Genomic DNA, 23,474 nt, shown 5'->3' with positions numbered 1-23,474 from the left:
CTCTATCTGCCCATCTATGTGACTATCTGTATGACTGTCCGTCCATCTGTCTATACACACACAATAAAACCCCTGTAGCCGCTCTGTCTATCTATCTATCTATCTGTCTGTCTGTCTATCTATTTATCTGCCTGTCTGTGTCTGTCTGTCTGTCTGTCTGTCTGTCTGTCTGTCTATCTATCTATCTATCTATCTATCTGCCTGCCTGCCTATCTATCTATCTATCTATCTGTCTATCTGTCTATCTATCTATCTATCTATCTATCTATCTATCTATCTATCTATCTATCTATCTATCGATCTGTCTGTCTGTCTGTCTGTCTACCTATCTATCTATCTATCTGCCCATCTATGTGACTATCTGTATGACTGTCCGTCCATCTGTCTATACACACACAATAAAACCCCTGTAGCCGCTCTGTCTATCTATCTATCTATCTATCTGTCTGTCTGTCTATCTATTTATCTGCCTGTCTGTCTATCTATCTATCTATCTATCTATCTATCTATCTATCTGCCTGCCTGCCTGCCTGCCTGCCTGCCTGCCTGCCTGCCTATCTATCTATCTATCTATCTATCTATCTATCTATCTATCTATCTATCTATCTATCTATCTATCTATCTATCTATCTATCTATCTATCTATCTATCTATCTATCTATCTATCTATCTATCTATCTATCTATCTATCTATCTATCTATCTGTCTGCCTGCCTGTATGTCTGCCTATCTATCTATCGATCTGTCTGTCTATCTATCTATGTCTGTCTATCTGTCTGTCTGTCTGTCTATCTACCCATCTATGTGACTCTGTATGACTGTCCGTCCATCTGTCTATACACACATACACACACAATAAAACCCCTGTAGCCGCTCTGTCAGTTCCCGTGGTTTCACTTAACCATGTTCCAAAAACATTAAATAGAAAATTCCAGAAATACAGTGAACATTAATAATTTAGACAGCGCACCATTCTGAGTAACATGAGGAAATCTTGTGGGACGTTACCCTTCCATTTGTCCAGGGTATACACACTGTATACGCTACCCCGCCTTTAGTCACTTACTCGCTTTTCAGATCACGGTACTGCACCGCTTATGTTCAAGTAACCCTTATTTTGCTCAAGATGGGCCTCAAATGACCCAAGGTGAAAAGATTCATGGAAAGGTGAAAATTCTTGACTTAATGGTGCTGAGGTTGTTAAAATGTATGGTAATAACAAATCGTCTATGCGAGCAATTGTAGAAAAAGGCAAAGTAATTTGTGCTACTGATGCTGTGTCACAGTATGCACTGTATATAGTTTTCTGCTACAGTCTCCGGTTTCAGGCATTCGCTGGGGGATTTGGAACGTATCCCCCTCCGATACGGGGTCCTACTGTACATATATAATCACAGAATGATTGGAAAAAAGATATTTAAGGAAAGGATAAAGCATTGAAGCCAGCTGAATTAGCTGATCAGTCTTTTTTGAGAACCGTCTGGCGTAATATTCTACTGAGCACGCTCAGCTGACTGGCTTTTGTCCGAAACTTACTGAATTACACAATTATCCCGGCAGGTTAGTTTTCGCTTCCTTTCTCAGACTTGATTAAAGCTATGTGGGAAGTGACCCTAGTCAGCCATGTTATTGATCAAAGTGAAGCTTACTCAAAGGTTACTCAAGATTAAGATCATGAGATTATAAAGCCATCGTGCACTGAAGTGGCTTTAAAATCTTGCATGGGTTTGTTGGGAATGAGTGTATGAGTATATCTGAAACAGCTTGACTGTGTGTCAGTTAATTGACCGGCAGCCATGTTGTTCCGTCTCTAAATATGACCTTTTCGCCTGTTTGGTGACTGTTGAATCAGGCTGCAGATGCATGCTGCTTTCACACACTCACACACTAACTAATCCTCCATCTGTGTCTCGAATGGTTATGCTATGTCAGAAGTGTATGCTTGGTACTAGGTTATTTCCTGGATCTGTAAGTCATAAATGTTGACAGATGTCAGCTGTGAAACTCATTAGCTGAGGGTTATGCTGCTATCTTTTAGAACATATTTGATTCTTGCCCACAGCTGTAGATATTTACAAACCCGTTTTCGGAGAACGGCAAGACAAACTATAAAACCGTATGATAAAACTATACCTATACATAATATCCTACTTGATAGACAATAAAGGGAGACAATGTAAACTCTTCAACCAGTATTGTTCAATATTAAATAAAAGTAAAGAATAATAGAAAACAGGCTAAGAGCTTTTTTCTCAGATACTAATACGTTTCTTTCACTTTCTTTTCATATCCTTGCCCTGCTTTTTGTCTCGGATGAAGATGATGAACCAGCTGGATCGATGTAAGACCCCAGCTTTCCTAATTTCCTGTATATAATAATAAATGCTTCTCAATGTTATCTGAAGTTATTGAACAAACAGCACCAGTCAAATGGTTGACCACACCCACTCGTGCTCTTCATATTTTACACAACATTGTACTATTTTAGAATAACAATGGAGACACAGACAGTGTGCAATATTTAGGGAATAATACAGTGTGTATGAAACAAAATATTTTCTTAACAGTATTTCTAAGCGGTGGCTCAAGTGGTTAAGGCTTTGGGCTGTTGATCAGAGGGTCAGGGTTCACCCCAACTTCCTCAGCTGGGATCAGTGACCACTGTGCTGCAATGTATGTGTGGCGATAATCTAATGGTTAAACATATAGGAACTGAACACCTAGCAGGCATAACATTATGAGGGGGGATGTGGTGGACTGCTGATCAGAGGGTTGCGAGTTCGAACCCCAGGTCCACCAAGCTGCCACTGCTGGGCCCCTAAGCCAGGCCCTTAACCCTCAATTGCATAAAATGAGAGAAACTGTAAATCGCTCTGGATAAGGGCGTCCGCCAAATGCCAGAAATGTGAATGTAATGAAACTTGGCTTTTTTTTTTGACCAGTTTCATGATGGAGTTTACCCAGTAGGCTTTCCTTAAACTTTCTGAAGAGACCGATATTTCTAACTGCTTCTTTCTCAGAAAGAAAAAAAGAACGGATGCAAAGAAACAATTTAATTTTAAGAAACCAAAGCTACAAGACACAAAACACAACCTTCAGCCTTAAATGTCTTCAAGTGGAAATTATATAGTCAATCTAATGTCTCGATTTTGACTGGTGGTGTAATTTTAATTAATTTGTCGCTATTCTATAATTATTTACCATTCATCCTCATGCAAAACATGTCTTTTCTTTTTCTCGGACAGGAAAACCAATTCAACTAACAACCACAAAGACAAAAACCTGAGACAACGCAACACCAACTGAGCAAACACAGCAAATAATGTGAGTGTTACTTATACACAACTGTTACTGCATGACTTGCAGATAAAACCTTCTACGAAAGAGATGATTAAGAAAACACAGGGGTTTTGATCAAGATTTCAAAAGGAACGTTGTTATTGCACAGATTATGAGAAATACTATCGCAATGCATAACTGAATACAAACTAATACATGTAATATAATAGACTTAAAAACTGAAGAATATATTTATTTATGATGGGCTAAGGAAACACGATAACAACAATAACAACAATATTCATCTATAATACATATTATGGCATTTAACAGGCATTTGATGTCTATGAGAATGCATTACACTCTATAGTAAAGTCTATACAGTGATGTCATAAAATGCATTATAAATCTAATGAAACTCACCAAGTTTAACTTGCTGGAGATGTGCCAACTGTTGCAATTATCCATTTATTTACTCTCTCTCTTTTTTAGCGATTTATTATATGTTGTGGAACATCTTTGAAAGAAGTACGTACGTTCTCGTAATCCTTTACATCGTAGCAAACGTTCCCTCTCCAGTTCCTCTTTATTCAAAAAGCAAAAAGTTAATAAGACAAAAAACATGCAGTTTGTTATGCTACAGAGAAACTGGAACACACTCCTCTTCCAGGGCAGGACTGACTGTAGATTCCTTCCATTAACAAAAGTCTCCTATAAGGAAAGAAGAAAAAAAAATATCCATCTTTTAGGCTTGCACGATGTGAAGTACCGCCTGGGTAGGAGCTGTTTCTGTAGAAATGGAAATCCTGTCAGAGCTGAGCTGTTATGGAAAATTAAAAATTAACACCTTTTGATTTGAGAATTTAAGAGTACTGTGTTAGAACAAGTCGAATACCACAGCGCAGCTGAATCCTCAAAATCAGATCAGAAGGTGTATATACAGCGATCAGGCACAACATTCTGAGCAGTGAGAGGTAAAGTGAATAGCACTGATGATCTCCTCATCATGGCACCTGTTAGTGGGTGGGATATATTAGGCAACAAGTGAACATTTTGTCCTCAAAGTTGATGTTAGAAGCAGGAAAAATGGGCAAGCGTAAGAATTTAGGTGAGTTTGACGAAGGGCCAGATTGTGATGGCTAGATGACTGGATCAGAGCATCTCCAAAACTACAGCTTTTGTGGGGTGTTCCCGGTCTGCAGTGGTCAGTATCTATTAAAAGTTGTCCAAAGTAGGAACAGTGGTGAACCGATGACAGGGTCATGGGCGGCCAAGGCTCAATGATGCACGTGTGCAGCGAAGGCTGGCCCGTGTGAGCCGATCCAACAGACGAGCTACTGTTGCTCAAATTGTTAATGCTGGTTCTGATAGAAAGGTGTCAGAATACACAGTGCATGACGGGTCAGGGCTGTTTTGGCAGTAAAAGTGGGATTAGGCAGGTGGTCATAATATTATACCTGGTCGGTGTATGCATAACAGCATGGCCCAGAAGGTTGTTCCAGCTGTATCATGGACCTACAGGTTAATATTAATGCACTTGTTCTTAAACATTACTGTTTCTATAGTAACACTTCCTTCACGAAAACTAAGACTAATAATCCGTCTTGGTTGTAACGACTCTTTATCGCTCCTATAACAAACTCGTCTTGTGGACAGTCCGCAGTATTATATCTAACTTTAAAATGGTTATGTGTGTGACGTGTTGTACAACAATAAAGGAACTATCGCAATCATTGGCAAATCATCGTGGTTTAAGTGAAATAACACACTCCAGACTGTGTGGTGCCGTATCACACCACTCCAGCATGGATTATTTTCGTATATAACCGCACATTCTGTCTTGTATTATTCTTTACACAACAGACACAGCTATGAAATGCAATGGATATGCATAAATAAAAATAAATGCATTAAAAGACGTTAGGGAAACATTTTCACAGACTATTCCGAAAGTTTCATGTGTTGCTAAGTAACTGTAATTGGAAATCGGAACGCAACAACAACTAAACACAGCAGTAATACTTCACTATACAGTGTGTTAAACATTTTCTTGCTGTTCTACAGGATACTGACTGCACATCTTGACCGTATGAAGGTATCCAAGGAGAGCAGAAGCTCCTGGCCATTTCTAATAAAGCATATCCTGCCTCACTTGGCCGACGAATCAGCAACAGCATATCACTGGCAGAAAAGTACAATAAGGACTGTCTTAAAGCATGCCTTATTCAGTCTTATGGTATGTGAGTATGTGTGAGCACAATTGGTCCAATTCATTCAAAAAGGTGTGCACATTCCTTTTACTCTTCTCTTCTGTGCTGTTCTTTCTTTCTTTCGTTTTTTTTTTCCTTTTATCATGTCATCCTTCTGAGGCGAATCCTTTTGCATACCTGCATATCGTGTCGAATGCATGCAGTAACATAACCTAATAACATGCCATTTTTTTCTATTGTTATCCCTTTGTGTGGTGTTGCTTCAGAGGATTACCCTAAGTGTGTGTGTGTGTGTGTGTGAGCGTGTGTGTTTTTTTAAGAAATTCAAAGTGAGATATATATATATATAAAAAAAGTCAGATCCACTCATTGAGTTCTTTGTACAGTTTATCATCAGCTCATACAAAATTAAACAAAGGTGTTCTATGTAAAGCCGGACTGCAAGAGCCTGGATATGACTGGCAGAGCAGTATTTAATCACGGAGAACTGTCTATGTATTAAAGAATTTTAAAAGATGAATAAAGGTTATTTATTTTCTAGAATTACCTAGATGTCTTGTACAGGTTGAGCTGTAAGTGTTCAAATATTATAATAGCATATCTGTAAAAAGTGAAGAAGTTTTTTAATCCTCTATGTCCTCCAACCTTGTTTCTTTTTAGTCAGATATGAATCTTGTATAGCATGGCTATTATCCTATGCAATATGTATTCAAATAGAATTAATGGCAACTGTACGCTGGGCCGCGTTCGTTTTGATGAGTTTCAGAGACTAAGCTTTAACGTTGTGGGATCATCGAGATGCAGGAACGGCATCAATGCACTGCTGTAGTTGCATGACTACTTCTCTTCAAGAAAACGATGTATCAGTGTGTTGCAGTGCAACTGGACCAATAAGTAAAGATGGCACCTGCTGGAGCTAAAGCCATTACAATAATATGTGAGACCAACTGTTCTTTTTAAAATAAAGGCTCAAAAATATGAACCGGTGTGTCTGATTCGTTTGAATGATTGGCAAAAGCCCACTCTGAAAGACGTCGAACATGTCCGCCTTCTAACATTCGTTAGCCGGGTTAATGTGTTCATTGGTGTTGTATTGTTATTTGCTGTGTGTGTATACGTTCAAGAATTTGTGTGCTGCACTGATGTTATGGGTGTGGGGCGCTATTACTGGTAGCACAGTTATGATGGTGTTTGATAGCAGAAAACGATTCGACTTCTTCTTCTTTCGGCTTTTCCCATCAGAGGTGGCCACAGCCAGTCATCTCTCTCCACCTATCCCGATCTTCTGCATCCTCAACACTTGCACCCACTAGCTTCATATCCTCATTTATTACATCCATAAAACGAAATATTCTCCTGAAAAAATGTTTATTAATGAAAACTTGGCAGTAGGAGAGATGTTGGTGCAAATGCAGGTCTCAAAATACAATACAATATATAGCTAGTTAATAGACTCTGCTTAGTAAATTGAAAGTTGGTCCTTTGGAAGCTGATCTATTTGAGCAGAGCGTGCACATGGGGGTGGGGGGGTGGGGAAGGAAGGGCAAGAAAGCTGGAGAGAAAAAAAAAGGATTATCATCGCTCTCTTTAGTTAGAGATGAAGCTAGGGCAAATTCCCACAGCAGGTACTCAAACAACACTGAGGATAATGTAGGAACCCATTACCTGAAGTGGAAAATAGACTGACGCCGATGAAAGGAGTTGAAACTAAAAAGGTCAATACAAAATTTCATTGCAACATAAATCTTGGGCGCCATTATAGACCGCAAGTTGTTCAGGGTTGTTCAGACTTTTCTTCTGACGCTTGTCCAGTAATGTAAATGAATGCTGTGGTGAACCTTTACGTGAGTTGTACCTCATTCTTGGATCAGGGCTTTCAGCTTGTTCTCCACCTCTTCTACGAAACCAGGGAAGCCAGAGTCGAGCAAACACAGGCGTAGTAGAGCCTCCATATCGCCAGGAGGCAGAGTGAAATGACGATATGCCAGTGGCAGGGACAGTCCACTCTCACCTAGGAAATACTAAAGAAACAAAAACAAACACCTTTGCGACTGCGTATAAAAATAATAATAACAAGATATTACTTTGGGACAGTAAGCTGAACTTCAAAATTGAATGAAAATGACATCCCGCTCTCATAACATCATGTTCCTGGACACGATATCTGTATTGTCTTTTATCAATCAGTAGATCAAATAGGAAGTCTTCAGTGGTACCTGAGAAAGCTGCTTGATGGACAGTGATTCCTGGATAACGTCAGGGATCACCTGTGGTGCCGCTACAGGAGTCTTAAGAGACACAGGGATAGATCCAATCATTACACTCTAAGGTCTCACTCCAAAGAGCTTCCACGCCAATCATTCCTATCTAAAAGTGCTCATCTTTTTCAAAACTACTTGGTTCTCTGTCACCGTATTGTATTGTATAGTGCATTTTGAGAAGGAGAAGGATGTGTCCCAAACTTGCAGAAGATTTCACCATCCAGTCCAGTGAAATGAGTGTTGTAATAGAATCTGCCAGAGCTATCGTTCTTGTGTGAATGAGAATGTTCCTTGAGCACCATCTAGTGAAAGCAAAGCTACACATATCACGTCTCTCCTTGGAGAAACGGTAAGCTGGAACCCTGAAGAGGCATAGCCTGCATGGTTTAACACACTACGAGTTACATTGAGTGTTAAATTGTGTTTTTTTAATGACACACTTGACATGCAGCGAAGCCTGTATTAACAGTTCAACAAATGTGCTTCGAAGCTAAACGCTCCCATTGAAACCGCAATGAAATCTAATGACACTGAGGGAGATACGATGAGTTACCATTGTATTCCATTTAATTGAATCACACTGCTGTAAAGAGGAGGCTCCAGTTGATGGCAGTAATAAGGCTTAAGTGGTTTAGTTGTTATTAAATCTTGATCTCTGCATACAGAAAGCTGCTGTAAATGGAAGCACGTACCACATGCCAGTCAATGCCGGTGCTTCTCAAGTTCCATCCTATGAAGCCTATGCTCGTCACTTTTTTATTCCGTGCATCAGATAGCACTGGAGCCGACAGCTTCTTCTCTGTGAGTGACAGCTGGAGTACCAACTCATTCTGTTTTACATATCACAACTGAAGCGGTTCATGCGACAATCTGAATTCTCTGCCCTGGACATGAAATCTTGGTGTGGTCCATTCTGAAGTGAAGACTTTCACACGATATTCAAAAGGTCATGTTTGTCCTTTTAGACTCTTTGTGCTATTATCGTTCTAAATGACTGTGGCAGCCTGGTTAATATCCTATAAGCATAGGTCAAGTTCAAGTACAAGAAATCCTGGGTAAAGTCTATATTACAGTTTCTACAACTAGTGTTTGTTTCCATTTGCAAATTAATCTCTCTGTTCGTTATTGAATTGTTTTCAAAAAGCTTAGGAAATATTCGCTGATGTATATTCAGAGTGTCTGAATAGGTAGTATGACAATCTCAGAGTGGACCGAAGCGTCATTACTCACCCATGTGTGACCTGCATCATCTTCATCATGCTCATCATCGTAATGGATAGCCCCAGTGCTCACCCCACATGAACCACCAGAAACCTCTGTTTTTGGAATAATAAAACTTCTCATGCTTGTATTTCTCACTACTGAAATTATTCTATTATTAATATCTACTATGAGACCATGATTAAAAATAAAGGATCAGTTTTTTAGCCTTACAACTGCAATCATGATCCACTAACAGAACAGAACATGGTAGCTTATTTTTGTTCATCTATAGGCACAGCTGTATTGGTTAATTAGTCGTGGAAATATTTCTGTGTTTCTGTTGGAAACAACTCATAAGATGCTTGCAAGAGACTGGCTTTGATCAATGGGCTTTATGCAAATGTGTCACTGGAGAGGTTTACTCATGCTTGCCATTCAGTTTATACACTATATTGCCAAAAGTTTTGGGACACTCCTCCAAATCATTGAATTCAGGTGTTGTTTTTCAGGGGTTGGGCTTGCAGTCTCCGCTCTAACTCATCCTAAAGGTGTTCTATCGGGTTGAGGTCAGGACTCTGTGCAGGCCAGTCAAGTTCCTCCACACCAAACTCACTCATCCATGTCTTTATGGACCTTGTTTGTGCACTGGTGTGCAGTCATGTGGGATCAGGAAGGGGTCATCCCCAAACTGTTCCCACAAAGTTGGCGGCATAAAATTGTCCAAAATGTCTTGGTATGAAGCTGAAGCATTAAGAGTTCCAGTGAAAGGCACAAAGCAAGGTCCATAAAGACACAGATGAGTGAGTTTGGTGTGGAGGAACTTGATGGAGTCCTGACCTCAACCTGATAGAACACCTTTGGGATGAATTAGAGCGGAGACTGTGAGCCAGACCTTCTCGTCCAACATCAGTGCCTGACCTCACAAATGTGCTTCTAGAGGAATGGTCAAAAATTCCTCCTAAACCTTGTGGAAAACCTTCCCAAAAGAGTTGAAGCTGTTATAGCTGCAAAAGGCAGGCCAACTCCATATTACATTCATGTGCATGTAAAGGCAGACGTCCCAAAACTTTTGGCAATATAGTGTATATTTAGTCATTATTTGTTTCATTTTGTACTGGGTACGTAATACTAAATATTTGGCACAAATTTGACCCATCTCACTACAAGTGGATGTTTGGATCATTTTAAAATTCAGTGCCGGCTTTGTGACACTGTTTATTTCATTGTTGTTTATTCTGCTCATTCACTGCTCTTCAGCTACATGCACGAGGTTCAGATGACCACGATAATGGGAAATGAAGAGGAATATCAGTGCTGTTTTATGCAATGGCTGTCTGAATGCAAATGTTAACAAATTGACACTGTTTATGATTCCAGATTACACTGAGAAAAAATGGGGGAAAAGGCAACAATAATTCATACGATTTATAGAGGCGCACCATAGAGATGCACACAATACCATTACTGACTGCAGCCTGTCTATTGTTGCTACAGTTATTGGATATTTTTGCTTGGGAGGAATGTTCTTATCTTTGAGCTGATCAATTCAAACCATCAGATCAGTGTCTTTGTGCTTAGAATAGTCCACAACTCAAATTAAACAAAATAATAACACTTGGTCCTCAGTGATGCCACTGGTCATATATATCGGACATACACTATATTGGATACTCCCACATCCATGTGTGTTGTTGTAACATCGTATTCCAGATTGAATCCCTTTTGCTGTTATAATAACCTCCAATCTTCTGTGAAGGCTTTCCACTAGATTTTGGAGCGTGGCTGTGTGGTTTTTTGCTCATTCAGCCATAAGAGCATTAGTGAGGTCAGGCCCTGATGTGGAGTCAAGAGGCCTGGATTGCAGTCTGCATTCCAGTTCATCCCAAAGGTGTTCAGTAGGGTTGAGGTCAGGGCTCTGTGCAGAACACTCGAGTTCTTCCAATTCAGCTTTGCTGCATGGTGTTCGTTTTGTGCACAGGTACATTGTTATGCTGGAACACGTTTGGGGAAAGTGTACTGTTACTGCTTACAAAGACATCCTGTACAATAACATGTGTATATATGTATATATACCGATCAGGCATAACAACAGATCTGACCCGTCATGCACTGTGTATTCTGACACCTTTCTATCAGAACCTGCATTAACTTCTTCAGGAATTTGAGCAACAGTAGCTTGTCTGTTGGATCGGATCACATGGGCCAGCTTTCCCTCCCCACGTGCATCAATGAACCTTGGCCACCCATGACCCTTTCGCTGGTTCACCACTGTTCCTTCCTTGGACCACTTTTGATAAGATACTGAAGAAGAGCTGCAGTTGTGTGTGTATGTATGTATATATAAGTAGTAGTAGTGTGTGTGTGTGTGTGTGTGTGTGTGTGTGTGTGTGTGTGTGTGTGTGTGTGTGTGTGTATATATATATATATATATATATATATATATATATATATATATATATATATATATATATATATATATATATATATATATGATGTATATATACTGTATATAGTCTTTCATGTAGTGTACCTGCTGTTGCTGGTTAGAGATTTCAGTGGTGTGGGCTGCAGATGAAGGGCCAGGCTGCTCCTGGGTGCCTACAGGCAGATATTCATTCAATCTCTCGACTGCCTGCCTGCATAAATCAACAGCTTCAGACCTGCTGCTGCCCTCAAACTGTAGTCGTATCATACGACTCTCTTCCTGTGAAACACATACACACACGTCTGTTTTACTATCTGTCTGAGGACCTTCCACTAACAATTAACAGTGCTTACTAATTTTTTGCCTACACCTAAATCAATCCCTCAGTGATTCTTTAAAATAAAAGCTGCAGCTTTTTTAAAGCATTTCCCGAACAAAGGTCCCCCACAAGGTCAAAACTGCTGGGTATTCCTAGCCGTGTTGGCACATTTGGTCCCCGCCTCCCTCACACATGTTCACTCTATGCTATGTGTGTCCTCGTATTCATTAGCCATCCTTCATCGGTATTCATACTGTAATCGTTTTTAGTTACAGTCTTCCAGTTGGTGGAGAGAGAGATAATTGACTTAATTAAGAAACCGGAAACTTAAAGCATACATCTCTGCAGCTTCAGCTCAAGGTCACAGAGAACACCTACTCCTGTACATTTGCATATGATGATCTGTCACAGCTAGGAATGAGAAGAAGGTAGATCCTGCTTCTGGGAATATATATCTATCACCTGTCATCCAACTACTGTCTGCCTTGTTTCCATATTAAATATATTTCGGGTTTTTTCGGTTCATGGTGGTGTGTTTTCCAACCTCTCACCTTCAGTGTGAAGTAGAAAAGCAGGCTGTCTGATTTCTGCTGGATCTTCAGGAAGCTCTGAGCATTGAGAAGAGAGAAGCCTTCCTGCAAAAACAAAAAACAAAAAAAAAACAGAGAAGAAAACAAAACCCAGTGTGACATGATGGCAAGGAAAGAGTGTCTGAAAGACTGACAAATACTTCAATCTCAGAAGTGTCTTTGTTAAACCCTCATATTTTCAATAGACAAGCCAGAATTACCAATAATTGTTATTCCACAAGTAAAGCATTGTGAGGATTTACTGACTAAGCTGAAATTCCCTTAACATTCCTGCAGGGGGGTCTATTTCCATAAAATCCTCAAATGCCTATGTGGCTTGCCAGAAACAGGAATTTCCCCTTTGCCAAACGAGCGGAGCCAAAAATCAGCTTTCCAAAAACTTACATGCTCTGCTGCCAGAAAGCTCAAAACTTCAGAATCATAAAAATATTCATTATATATATATTTTTATAGCTTGTTAAGCTTTGCTTGTTTATCCAAATAGGGGCGGTGGTGGCTCAAGTGGTTAAGGCTCTGGGTCGTTGACTGGAAGTTTGTGGGTTCAAGCCCCAGCACTGCCAAGCTGCCACTGTTGACACCCTAGAGCAAGGCCTTTAACCCTTTCTGCTCCAGGGACCCTGTATCATGGCTGACCCTGCGCTCTGACTCCAACCTCCAAGGATGGGATATGCGAAGAAAGAATTTCACTATGCTGTAATGTATATGTGACAAATAAAGGCTATTTCTATTTCTTTCTTCAAAACACATTTTTCTGTAAACTTTGTGTACTGTGCTTGATTATATTACATCTATTATATATAAAAATAAAAAAAAATAAAAAAAACAAACAAACCCTCTGGCTCTGTGACGCGGGTCCCATTTATTTTGTCTGCCATGGCGCGAGTTCACTTGTCACTGCAAATCAATGCAGAGTCCTTCTACCTGATTATGAAACATTTCAATCACGAGGGGCGTGATCTTTTCCAGGATGACTCCGCCCCTTCACCGAACACGAGGGCTCTCTGAGCAGTTTAACGAGGATGAAAATAATATCAATTATATACTCAATTATGACCTTCAATCGCCAGATTTCAACCTCTACAGAAGAACTGGCAGATTTTCAAAATACATCTAGTTATACTTTTTTTTTTTTTTTTTCTTTTTCAAGACAGATATTCTGTGCATGTGCATGCAGATCTAATCCAGATGACCCACTTGATAACTTCTTTCTCCACGCTCTAAACAAAATATTAGTCATGCCTAGAGAAAAAAAGATTACAGAAGCAAAAAAGAAAAAAGAAAGAAAAGATTTTTCCCCTTTTGCTCACAGTCATACATTAAGATTATGGGTGCAATAAATCAGTGTCTGCTCTCTCTGGCTATCAAAGGACCAAGAGTATTGTCCTGAATGCTCTCTTTGGCAAATTCCTGTTCTGCTGCTAATTTCTCTCTGTTTGGCTTCACCGTCCATGATTTCAGCTTATTGTTGGGAGATATCACAGGAGCTCAGGATGCGTTTGCCCTCGCCATCAGCGGGTTATACGGGCAATTTCTGTTCAGGATAAAGAGAAACACCACACTAAGCAGTTATAGTGTTTTCTACTGTATCTGCCTTGAACAGACTGGATAAAATAAAATAATAGGGTGCAAGCGGCCTGCTCTTCCTTGCGTGGGACGTGTAAATGTGTAAAGCATCTCTTCAAGACCTTACCAATAGTTCCTGAGCCTGTGAGACCAGCAGATGCCCAGATTCCAGTATCATCAGCTCCAACATGCCTTTACTTTCACTGGACTCGAACACCTTTAATAAATGCAAAAAAGAGTACCTTGTGTAAAAATAAAAAATAAAATGATTTATGGTGTCACCCCCAGCTGTATTTAGCAGCTTGAGTAACTTATAAATATTTAAAACATGCAGATTTTCAGGCAATTACCTTCCACGCTGCTTTCTAATGCACTGTGGATGGCTGTATTTCACAGTTGGTGAGATTATAAAGTCTTTACTTTCAAGTGCACCTGGAAAAGCTGGTTGGTTTGCCGGTCTGATCAAATTGAACGTCTTTATAATATTTTCTGCTATTGTAATAATGTTTAAAATTAAACTGGTGGATGCAAATGTAAGCCTAATTGTGTTTATAGCTTAATAAAAAAAAAACAATAAAAATACCTTGGACACAAAGTGTATTGAAATGATAAAACAACACGGAAACTCCATTACTATTATTTCTAAAGTTTTCAGTTTTTGGATGGTAAATTCACGAAGAGTGGCCACTCCACTGTCCACGGTTCAATCCTGAGCTCAGGTTACTCTTTCGGGGGATTTTGCTCCAGATTCTCCAGTTTTCTTCCACCCACCAAGTGGTGTGGCTACACTAAATTGCCACTGTCAGTTTGTGTTTGTGTGTGTTGTCCTGTAATGAACTGGCATCCCATCAAGGATGTATTCCCGCCTTGCACAGACTTTTCCCTGGGAAAGACTCTGTGCAGATCAGGAACACCCCACAAGAGCTGCAGATTTGGAGATGCTCTGATCCAGTTGTCTAGCCATCACAATCTGGCCCTTCGTCAAACTCGCTCAAATCCTTACGCTTGCCCATTTTTCCTGCTTCCAACACATCAACTTTGAGGACAAATTGCTGCCTAATATATCCCACCCACTAACAGGTGCCATGATGAGGAGATCATCTGTGTTATTCACTCCACCTCTCAGTGATCATAATGTTATGCCTGATCGGTGTATAATTCAGACCTTACTGGAGTGTGATTTTAGGAACGTTCCTGCTATCTTGTAATGATGATTTATATTATGTAGCAGCAAGCATCCCTTAATTAGTATTGTACAAGGAACAGAGTGTGGTTCTGGACATACATATTGTCTCAGCATCATTCCACAGAGATAACTGGGCCAGTAATAAGTATGGACTTGCACTGGATGGTTAGGAAGGTAGAACTTTTTTGCAATCGTCTGCTCTTACCATTAGATGTGATTTCAGTTCGTTCTGAAAAGAAATTCCAGTTAAAGCACCTCACACTAAATCAAAACACGTCTTAACCCATGTCGGTCTTTAAGGCTCCTTAACTTTAGATTTAAAACAGGCAGAAGAAGGAAGATCTAATATGCCTTAAACAGTGCTGTCCATACTGAACGATTTCTGAGCTCATAGGGTTCATAGAGGGTGTGTATGTGTGTGTGTGTGTCCGTGTCCTAGCAGGTCAGATATCCAGTCAGTGTTTTTATTTTAAAAGGAATAAAAAAAAAATCTCTGCAAAGCTGGCACAGTGGGTTTTCTTGTTTACTAGTTCTGTGTTTCTCGAAGTGTATTCTGTGGACTCCAAGGGGTTCCATCGTTTCATTATTTCATATCAGGTGGACTTATAGGTCTTAGTGCTGCACTCCTAATTGACTCTAACTGTGCAAGCCACCATTACCGAGAACAGTTTGAAGCCTAGTAACTTTAAAACAAATAGAAATCAGTAGAACTATTTATTTATTTATGTATTCACATATTTATTTATTTACTTACTTTCTTAAAACTATTTATTTTTATTCAGAACTTTGAGACAATTTAAAAAATATTTAAGCATATATTTAGTGTCCAAACTTTTGATTTTTGATGCATTAAAATCAAATAAATAAATGAATGAATGAATGAATGAAGGAAGGAAGGAACGAACGAACGAACGAACAAATAAATAAATAAATATTTTATAAGGGGTAAACATGCTTTGATGACATTTTAAATTAGTTTTAATTCATAAATTATATTCATGAAGTTTAAGCTAAATGAAAGTCTGCACTAATTAGCATGTAAAGTCAACTAAACTTCTTGTGCTAATTAAAATGTTCAACGTTTGATCCATTTTCCGACTTTATATACCTTAAATCCCTCAAATTATAACCAAGACTAAAAACTAGTGAAACTTTTTGTGTTAGACTGCTGTCATTGTTAGCTAATGATAAAGCTAATGAGCCATCCTTGCATTCATTTCAGCTAGCTAGTCAGGCTTGTTTTCTAGCTAAGCTAAGCTAATTTGTAAAATTATTAACTTTACCTTCCATGAAGAGCTTCCCCCGACATTTTTGGCTTTTGGCAGAAAACGTCCGTAACGTTTTAACTTCCATAAAACTTTGTTTGTTGTATTTCCTTCCGACATTTTTTAACGAAATGACAAGATGAACAGGGGAATAGCTTGAAAGATTGGCTACGTCCTAATCCGAGTAGTACCGCTCTATAAAGTGCGCTGTGTAAACGAGCGCACCGTTTGGTGGAGCACTATTTAGATAGACTATCTAGTGTGTTAGTACGCGGTTTAAGACGTAACCTTTCAAACACCAACGCTTCTCAAAATGGCGGCTGCTTCCATAGTCAATTTTACAAGCATAATTAAAGCATGTTGAATGCAGGCTGTAATGAATATGGGGGAGATCGTCTTTTCCTGCTAGCAACAAGCTAACAGCCTCATTTTAATCAGTATTTCACTTGTGAAAGCAGCACTGTGTAGTAAATACATAAGTAAATATTAAAATGTTCATTGTTGTATGTAATGCTGCGTTTAAGACAAGGTTGCAACTTCAAAAAGCCAACTTGAAAATTCCCCTCAACTTCTTTCTTTTACCAGTTTCTTTCCCAAATCAACATGGCTGTGAACAGCCTGAAGTCCCCTTTCTCTACATTTAAATTAGTTTATAGCAGTATTTGATTTATACCAATTACTATACATATTTGGTAAAATCTATAACAGTGAACATACTAACACTGTTCTCAGAACATTACAGTTATTACTCATATAATTATCACAGGCCGGCTAGCTGATTGCTAAGCTACTTGTTATTGTCCGCTCTTGTTGCTGTGCTGCAGTCTCACTTAAAATGCCAATTAAGCATTAATCACACAACTCTTTAATTCCTGTTTTTGTAGCATGTGACAGAAAACTGTTTTTCAGATGGCTGTGTTCATGTTGACAATCTAACGTGGGAAGTGGGAGGTTCCCAGTTCCCAGTTCCCATGATATCATAAATATCTTTCATGCAGGCTGTAAGTGCAAGTGCTTGGTCATGACTACCACAGTCTGTGTAAGTGGTAATAATATTTGACATACACTATGTTGACAAAAGTTTTAGGACTTCTGCCTTTACATGCACATGAATGTAATATGGAGTTGTCCCGCCCTTTGCAGCTATAACAGCTTCAACTCTTCTGGGAAGGCTTTTCACAAGGTTTAGGAGTGTGTTTATGGGAATTTTTGACCATTCCTCTAGAAGCACATTTGTGAGGTCAGGCACTGAGGTTGGATGAGAAGGCCTGGCTCGCAGTCTCTGCTCTAAATCATCCCAAAGGTGTTCTATCGTGTTGAGGTCAGGACTCAGGTGCAGGCCAGTCAAGTTCCTTTACACCAAACTCACTCATCCATGTCTTTATGGTCCTTGAATTGTGCAATGGTGTGCAGTCATGTTGGAACAGGAAGGGGTCATCCCCAAACTGTTCCCACAAAGTTGGGAGCATGAAATTGTCCAAAATGTCTTGGTATGCTGAAGCATTAAGAGTTCCTTTCATTGGAACTAAGGGGCAAAACCTAACCCCTGAAAAACACCTGTATTCAATGATTTGGATGTGTCCCAAAATTTTTGACAATATAGTGTACATTCTATTAACAATTTTCCCCAATGACACATTGCAGCAAAATTTTTTAGATGGCTTAATTAGTTGGCTTCATAATTAAAGTTCAGTTGATTGTTTATTTTAAGATGCAGTGGCAACCCTATAACACTTGATAAAGTCGGAGTAGAATTAAATATTTTATATTCACCCTATACAGCTAGTTGGTTCACTAATATTATTTGTGTTGTATTAGCTATTTTGATTTAGGGCAACTAACCGCTACAACATTAGCAGAAAGTTGACTGGGTTATAAATATTATGCAGCTCAAGTAAAAAGCAAATTCTATAACACATGATAAATAATACATTTCTCACTTACTTTCAGTATCTGCTTTATCTACACTCTCTCTCTCTCTCTCTCTTACACACACACACACACACACACTTACACACACAGAGAGAGAGAGAGAGAGAGAGAGAGAGAGAGAATGTTCAGTTCAGTTGTTTCACTTGTTTAGGCTGACAGGCATTTGCTTTGCACATTCTGTTCAGGCATATGATGCTGCTGAAATACTTCTAGCTTAAATGAGCTCTGAGGTATAGGCAGAAATGTAATAAAAATGATACAACCATCCCTGTTCTCACGGATATTTCTAAAATATTTATATCTAATCTTTTATTGTTTTATTTCCTGAACTTTCTACTAACAGAATTCAAACATTTTTGCATCGAATCAACCAGATTTTTTGTTTATTTTTTATCTCTTTGCTTTTCCATTTCTAATCTAAAGTCTAATAGATGAATAACATCCTGCAAATTAACACAATGTGACATCTGTTTAAACAGAGTCCAGAGAGACTTAAAGCTATAGCAATTGCTTACAGCAAATATAACAACAGTAGCTTATAGTATTTGATACTTATATCTAACACTACCAGCCTACAACTGCCCCCGGATGTCCCCGGAGCCCATTTTTATAAAGTCTAGTGAAAATCTAGTCACTTTAAAAATATATATAGTCAGGGGTCTCTAGCAGCCAGGGACCCCTTTAACTGTCAACAGCAGCAGCAACAACAAAACAAACAAAAAATAGCCCTCAGTACAGCTTTTTTCACGTACACAACTCAATATAGACCTAATAGTGTTTGTAATGGTGTATTATGATTTCAAGCACTGTAACAAAACTTCCTGTCTGTGGTTTACAGACCCCGATTTAAGAACTACAGATTTATGCAGTAGTTCATTAAATACCAGTAAGGATGGAGCATATGTGGTATAATTAATAATTTCCTTGCTGGGACAAAATGGTTAATGGTAATTGGGTCAGTTGTCTTTGTTTAACTGATTTAAATGGGAGTATAGCAAATCACCACTTAAGAGATGTAAGTACACTCTTCAGGAAGGAAGTTGATCTATGTCTGTGATGTTGGCAGACAATTAACCCTGACAAAAAGATCATTCTGAAGGTTTTAACGCGGTCTGGCAATGCTAATCCGACAGACATCGAGGACAAAGCTTTTAATCGATCAGCAACCCGGTTCAGACCTTACGGGTGTGGGCGGGGCTTGTTTGCCTCCATCGCTCCTATGGCAACCTGATAGATTAGCATCCTCATGAATATTCATGAAGTCGGTGCGAGCCTCTCAGCTCGGCGGACGGCGGTGATGTCAGCGGCGCTCTTGGCTGCGCGAGCGCCTCGCCTTGCCTTGTTGATTATTGACAGCCGATAGGGGGATCTGGAGGCTTGATGCCTCACTAACGTCCATGACCTCCGCGCGTCTCCTCTCCATCCTTCCGGGGCGTGCATGGTGAGGTATCCCCAAAGCTGCTTTGTTCTTATTATTTTATTACGTGTTTTTTTCTTTCTTTTTCGTTTTTTTTTAACCTATGACTTTTCTATGGTCTTAACGGAATAGAGAAGCACAGTGCCTTGCAGCTGGAGTGGGCATGTCCCGACTGAACGGGAGCGCGCAGATCATCTGAGCTGACAGGTAACGTCCGAGATTATCTTCTTGCATATGCATGCACAGGAGCTCAGGTTATAGACTAGATGTGGATAAAAGGCAGTAGACTTACACAAATATACGGGGGCACATTTTAGTAGGAAACTGTAAACAATGTGAACCTGTTCTGTCATTGACCTGATAGCCAATGCCACTGTGCACAGGTTGCATCCTTCCATGCGCAAAAGGCTTTACAGTTTGCCACAGCACGTCGGCCGGAACGCTTCGACCATGTGCGACGGGGAAGACGGAGACCGGGACGCGCGCCGGAGGAGCATCAGGATGAAGCCGCTGCCGTCTCCGGGCGCCGCTGAGAGCAGCAGAAACGCAGACGCGGCGTCCGTGGCATCGGCGGCGGCGGCGCTCGCAGACCCGGAGGCGGCCCGGGGCGCGAAAAGCAACTCGAACGGCGACTGCCGGAGGTTTCGAGGCAGCTTGTCCTCGCTCGCCGGCCGCCACAGCCACGAATCGGACTCAGCCGAAGAGAAGCGTCTGATCGCCGAGGCTGACCCAAGTCCGAGCGAGGAGAGTCCACCCGGAGCGAGAGGAGGAGGTGGAGGTAGTGGCGCTGGTAGCACTGCTGGTGGTGGTGTGGAACCGGGAGCGCGCGGCACTCCAGAACGGTACCCGGGGTTTGCCAAGCTGGACGGCGGCATTGAGCATGTTCTGGCCGACGATGAGAGGTACTACCAGGCGGGTTTCATGCACAGGCAGTTTGGTGCCATGCTGCAGCCCGGGGTTAACAAGTTCTCCCTGAGGATGTTCGGGAGCGAGAAGGCGGTGGAGCGCGAACAGGAGCGCGTAAAATCGGCCGGATTTTGGATTATACACCCCTACAGTGATTTCAGGTAAAAAATAAATCAGTACATAAAAAGACGGAATATTGTTAAAGTTGATAAAAATTAGACAGGTATTTTTTTTTAAATTGCTATAATTTATACAGTATGACATTTATATACGTTTTAAAATACAAGGTCATATGGTGTCTCTGAAGGGTCCTTCATTATATTCCTCTAAAGAAAGTTATTATGTACAACTTTAAACATGAGGGTTTGCCTTTCAGAAAACGGTTTCCAGTAGTACCATTTATAAACTTGGAACACTTATAGACTACATAAATACTGTCACAGATTACTGTATATGTACATTATTGTTCCTCTAGGTACAATGTAAAAGCTCTCATGGTTCTTTTAGGTGATGTACCTGTAATTCTTATGTTCCTTTACAAATATTTCTCTCTAATTAAAATACAACCTAGTTCAGTCCTGTTGCCCCTGAGAGTGAGGATAACAGGCCTAGGTGGTGAGAGAGTGATTAACCCATCGAAAAGAAGCAAACTTCAATTTACTTGACATGCCTAGTTGTACAGAGTAAAGATTACAGATCATTTACAGATAATGAGGATAATGCGTTTTTCCCCCACAAACTATACAGTGAGGAACGAGGCGCCACACTGTGTTTGAAAGTCAATTATGTTTTCCATTTGCTCAATGTAGTTCAGGCAGAGAACATGTCCCAGTTGGAAACATTTCTAATTTGTTTTGAGAGAACTTTATTATGGGGAAAAAAAGTATAGAATTTTTTTTTCTCACCTTTTCTAAATGGGATATTAATAAAAAATAAAATAAAAAAAACTTATCTGGTTAGTGAAGTCTTTCCTAGACATTAGAGGTGACATTAGCAGTTAGGCTTTTACATGGCATCTGCTCACTCTCACTATTTAATAATGAAGTTGTGTCCTTGAGGATGACATTGACTCCATACGTTAGATATGACAGTGGCCAGATGCTTGGATGTAGGTGTGCTGGGGGAAAACCATTACTGTAAAAATGATCGTGATCGTATCTGGGTTTGTGATTTATAGCATGTACAACTCGATTTACTGTATGTCTAATCATTTTGGTGTTAATGCAAACAAAGTATTCAAAGATTGAACCATTTGCAGGTTCTGTGGATATGTAGATTTATTTAGTTTGGTGTCTTTTAAGAAGAGATTTCCGACATGAACTGTTCCTGTATGTGTGGACAAGAAAACTTGTCTCTAAGTCTTTTCAGCATCAGGTTTCAGGACAGATCTTACCTGATTAGTATTAAATTCTGAGTGATTTGGGATTGTTCTCGTCAGCTCTCTAAATAACGTGGCATGACGGTGTCTTTTAGACACTTCGCAGAATGTCCAGGATTTATTACAGATTAGTCTTCTCCTTCGTCGTACATATTCCTCAGTAATTACCACCTCATATAACAAGGTCAGAGTATGGGAGCTGCAAAATGGCAGGAAAGGACAATGCAGCATCATCAAAAATGCATCCGGTACATGAGGAATAAAGAACCAGACACTGGAGCAGATAAGGATGGTCGTGGTATTAGAAGGGACGGCTAAAAATCGAAGAACCGTCAATAGCTTAACAATGAAACTATTAGTGCTGAGAAATGTGTTATGTCACGAGGTGGGATTGATGGCGTAATAATGAGGTCACACACACACACACACACAGTTAAACACAGTTAGACAGCTACTACATTTATGATTGGAATTTTTTTTCTGGATTCTGGGTTTCCAAGAAATTCCAAACATCATAAACAAAAAAAGTTATAATCTAGTCCTGTTGTGTTTTTATACTTTGGATAATTTCGACGATGTGTGGTTTCAGTTTAGTTTACTTTTAGTTTCTCTTCCAAAGATTTCTGTATGATAGACTGAATAATCCAACTTGTTCACAGTCAGTATCAGTATAATTAAACCAAATGGAGATCAAATCTAGGAGAAGTGTCACTCAGTGTAAACACAAGACACAACTCTCACTGAATCTAGAGGCTGCATGAATCTACAGTCTGGGCTAGAAAGAAATCAGGCCTAGACTCACTTCATACCACTTTATACTATTCTTTCCAGACCATTTGTGCTCTAGGATTCGCAAAAGTCTAATAAAAACAACTTTAAGGCATTTGTTAAAGGCAAGTCTGCCGAAAAATGAACGTTTTGATGTCCTATTATGAGGCTAAGGCTTATGTAATCTCTTATAAAATTACAGTGTCGTCCTGTTATACGTTATCTGTACGACTGTGCAGTGCAGCAAATTTTAATTTCCTCTCACTGTCATGTTTGGCCTTGTGACTGGGAAATCATTACTTTCACACAAAAATCAGCTTTCATCTTTAAGACGCCTGTTTGGATTTGCAGTTAGTGTGAACGCACATGAAAGTCAGCTCTGCCTTTACTTGCTCATCGACTCAGTCATTAGAAAAGCTGCAATTAAAATCTTCGCCTCTCACCCTGTCCGTGTGTGTCGAATTATCTGCATCACTGTAATTTAGTCATTTAGTTGAGGCATGGGTCATGAAGCTGCAGAATCTGTGATCAGCGTAGCGAGGAGCGTTTTCTCAGCCACAATGCTGCTCTAATGAGCTGCGCCGCATGAATAGTACACACTGGTACTTCATATGAGCTGGTAATAAGAGTAATTGGGTTTGTGGAACGTACCTCCGGGAACATTTTGGATGCGCATGATGAGGTTGTTGATGCTAAATGTTCTGGCCCTTTAATACGTCCATTTCCAAACATTCTCTTCTTATGATGAACTGGGAAACAAGAACTTCAGCGC

At 39.9% G+C, this 23,474-nt stretch overlaps 3 protein-coding genes across 4 annotated transcripts in view; 2 read left to right on the top strand and 1 right to left on the bottom strand.

The window, feature by feature from the left end:
* nptnb (neuroplastin b) overlaps positions 1 to 6,471 on the top strand; it is a 49,841-nt gene extending 43,370 nt beyond the window's left edge. For both annotated transcript variants that reach the window (XM_058387650.1, XM_058387649.1), the window contains 3 exons: positions 2,320 to 2,341; positions 3,246 to 3,324; positions 5,344 to 6,471. In XM_058387650.1, the coding sequence (XP_058243633.1) occupies positions 2,320 to 2,341; positions 3,246 to 3,306 (83 nt within the window). In that variant the 3' untranslated portion in view covers positions 3,307 to 3,324; positions 5,344 to 6,471. The remainder of the gene's footprint in view (positions 1 to 2,319; positions 2,342 to 3,245; positions 3,325 to 5,343) is intronic.
* A 642-nt stretch (positions 6,472 to 7,113) lies between these two features.
* On the bottom strand, positions 7,114 to 16,389 carry rec114 (REC114 meiotic recombination protein). Its single transcript, XM_058388306.1, has 7 exons — positions 16,320 to 16,389; positions 15,787 to 15,793; positions 13,978 to 14,092; positions 12,249 to 12,332; positions 11,484 to 11,657; positions 7,706 to 7,777; positions 7,114 to 7,510 (listed from the first exon to the last, which is right to left on the bottom strand). The coding sequence occupies exons 1-7, from the start codon at positions 16,387 to 16,389 to the stop codon at positions 7,346 to 7,348; spliced, it is 687 nt and encodes a 228-aa protein (XP_058244289.1). The 3' UTR covers positions 7,114 to 7,345.
* Positions 16,390 to 19,719: 3,330 nt separating this feature from the next.
* The window catches only part of LOC131352047 (potassium/sodium hyperpolarization-activated cyclic nucleotide-gated channel 4-like), a 55,635-nt gene continuing 51,880 nt past the window's right edge, over positions 19,720 to 23,474 (top strand). The window contains exons 1-2 of the mRNA XM_058387885.1: positions 19,720 to 19,857; positions 20,034 to 20,717. Of these exons, the coding sequence (XP_058243868.1) occupies positions 20,047 to 20,717 (671 nt within the window). The 5' untranslated portion in view covers positions 19,720 to 19,857; positions 20,034 to 20,046. The remainder of the gene's footprint in view (positions 19,858 to 20,033; positions 20,718 to 23,474) is intronic.

The sequence above is a fragment of the Hemibagrus wyckioides genome, linkage group LG04 (genome assembly GCF_019097595.1).
Source record: "Hemibagrus wyckioides isolate EC202008001 linkage group LG04, SWU_Hwy_1.0, whole genome shotgun sequence".
Lineage (NCBI taxonomy): Eukaryota > Metazoa > Chordata > Actinopteri > Siluriformes > Bagridae > Hemibagrus > Hemibagrus wyckioides.
Note: the sequence above shows the minus strand (reverse complement) of the source record. Positions and strands in the feature narration are given on the sequence as shown.

Excerpts from the sequence above, each read along its gene's own strand:
- rec114 (XM_058388306.1), bottom strand. The coding sequence starts at position 16,389 with ATGGAAGTTAAAACGTTACGGACGTTTTCTGCCAAAAGCCAAAAATGT. Across the intron at positions 12,333-13,977 it reads CACAGGCTCAGGAACTATTG|GAAGGCTTCTCTCTTCTCAA; the intron begins GTAAGGTCTTGA and ends TTGTTTTTGCAG. Across the intron at positions 11,658-12,248 it reads TTTTCTACTTCACACTGAAG|GAAGAGAGTCGTATGATACG; the intron begins GTGAGAGGTTGG and ends TGTGTTTCACAG.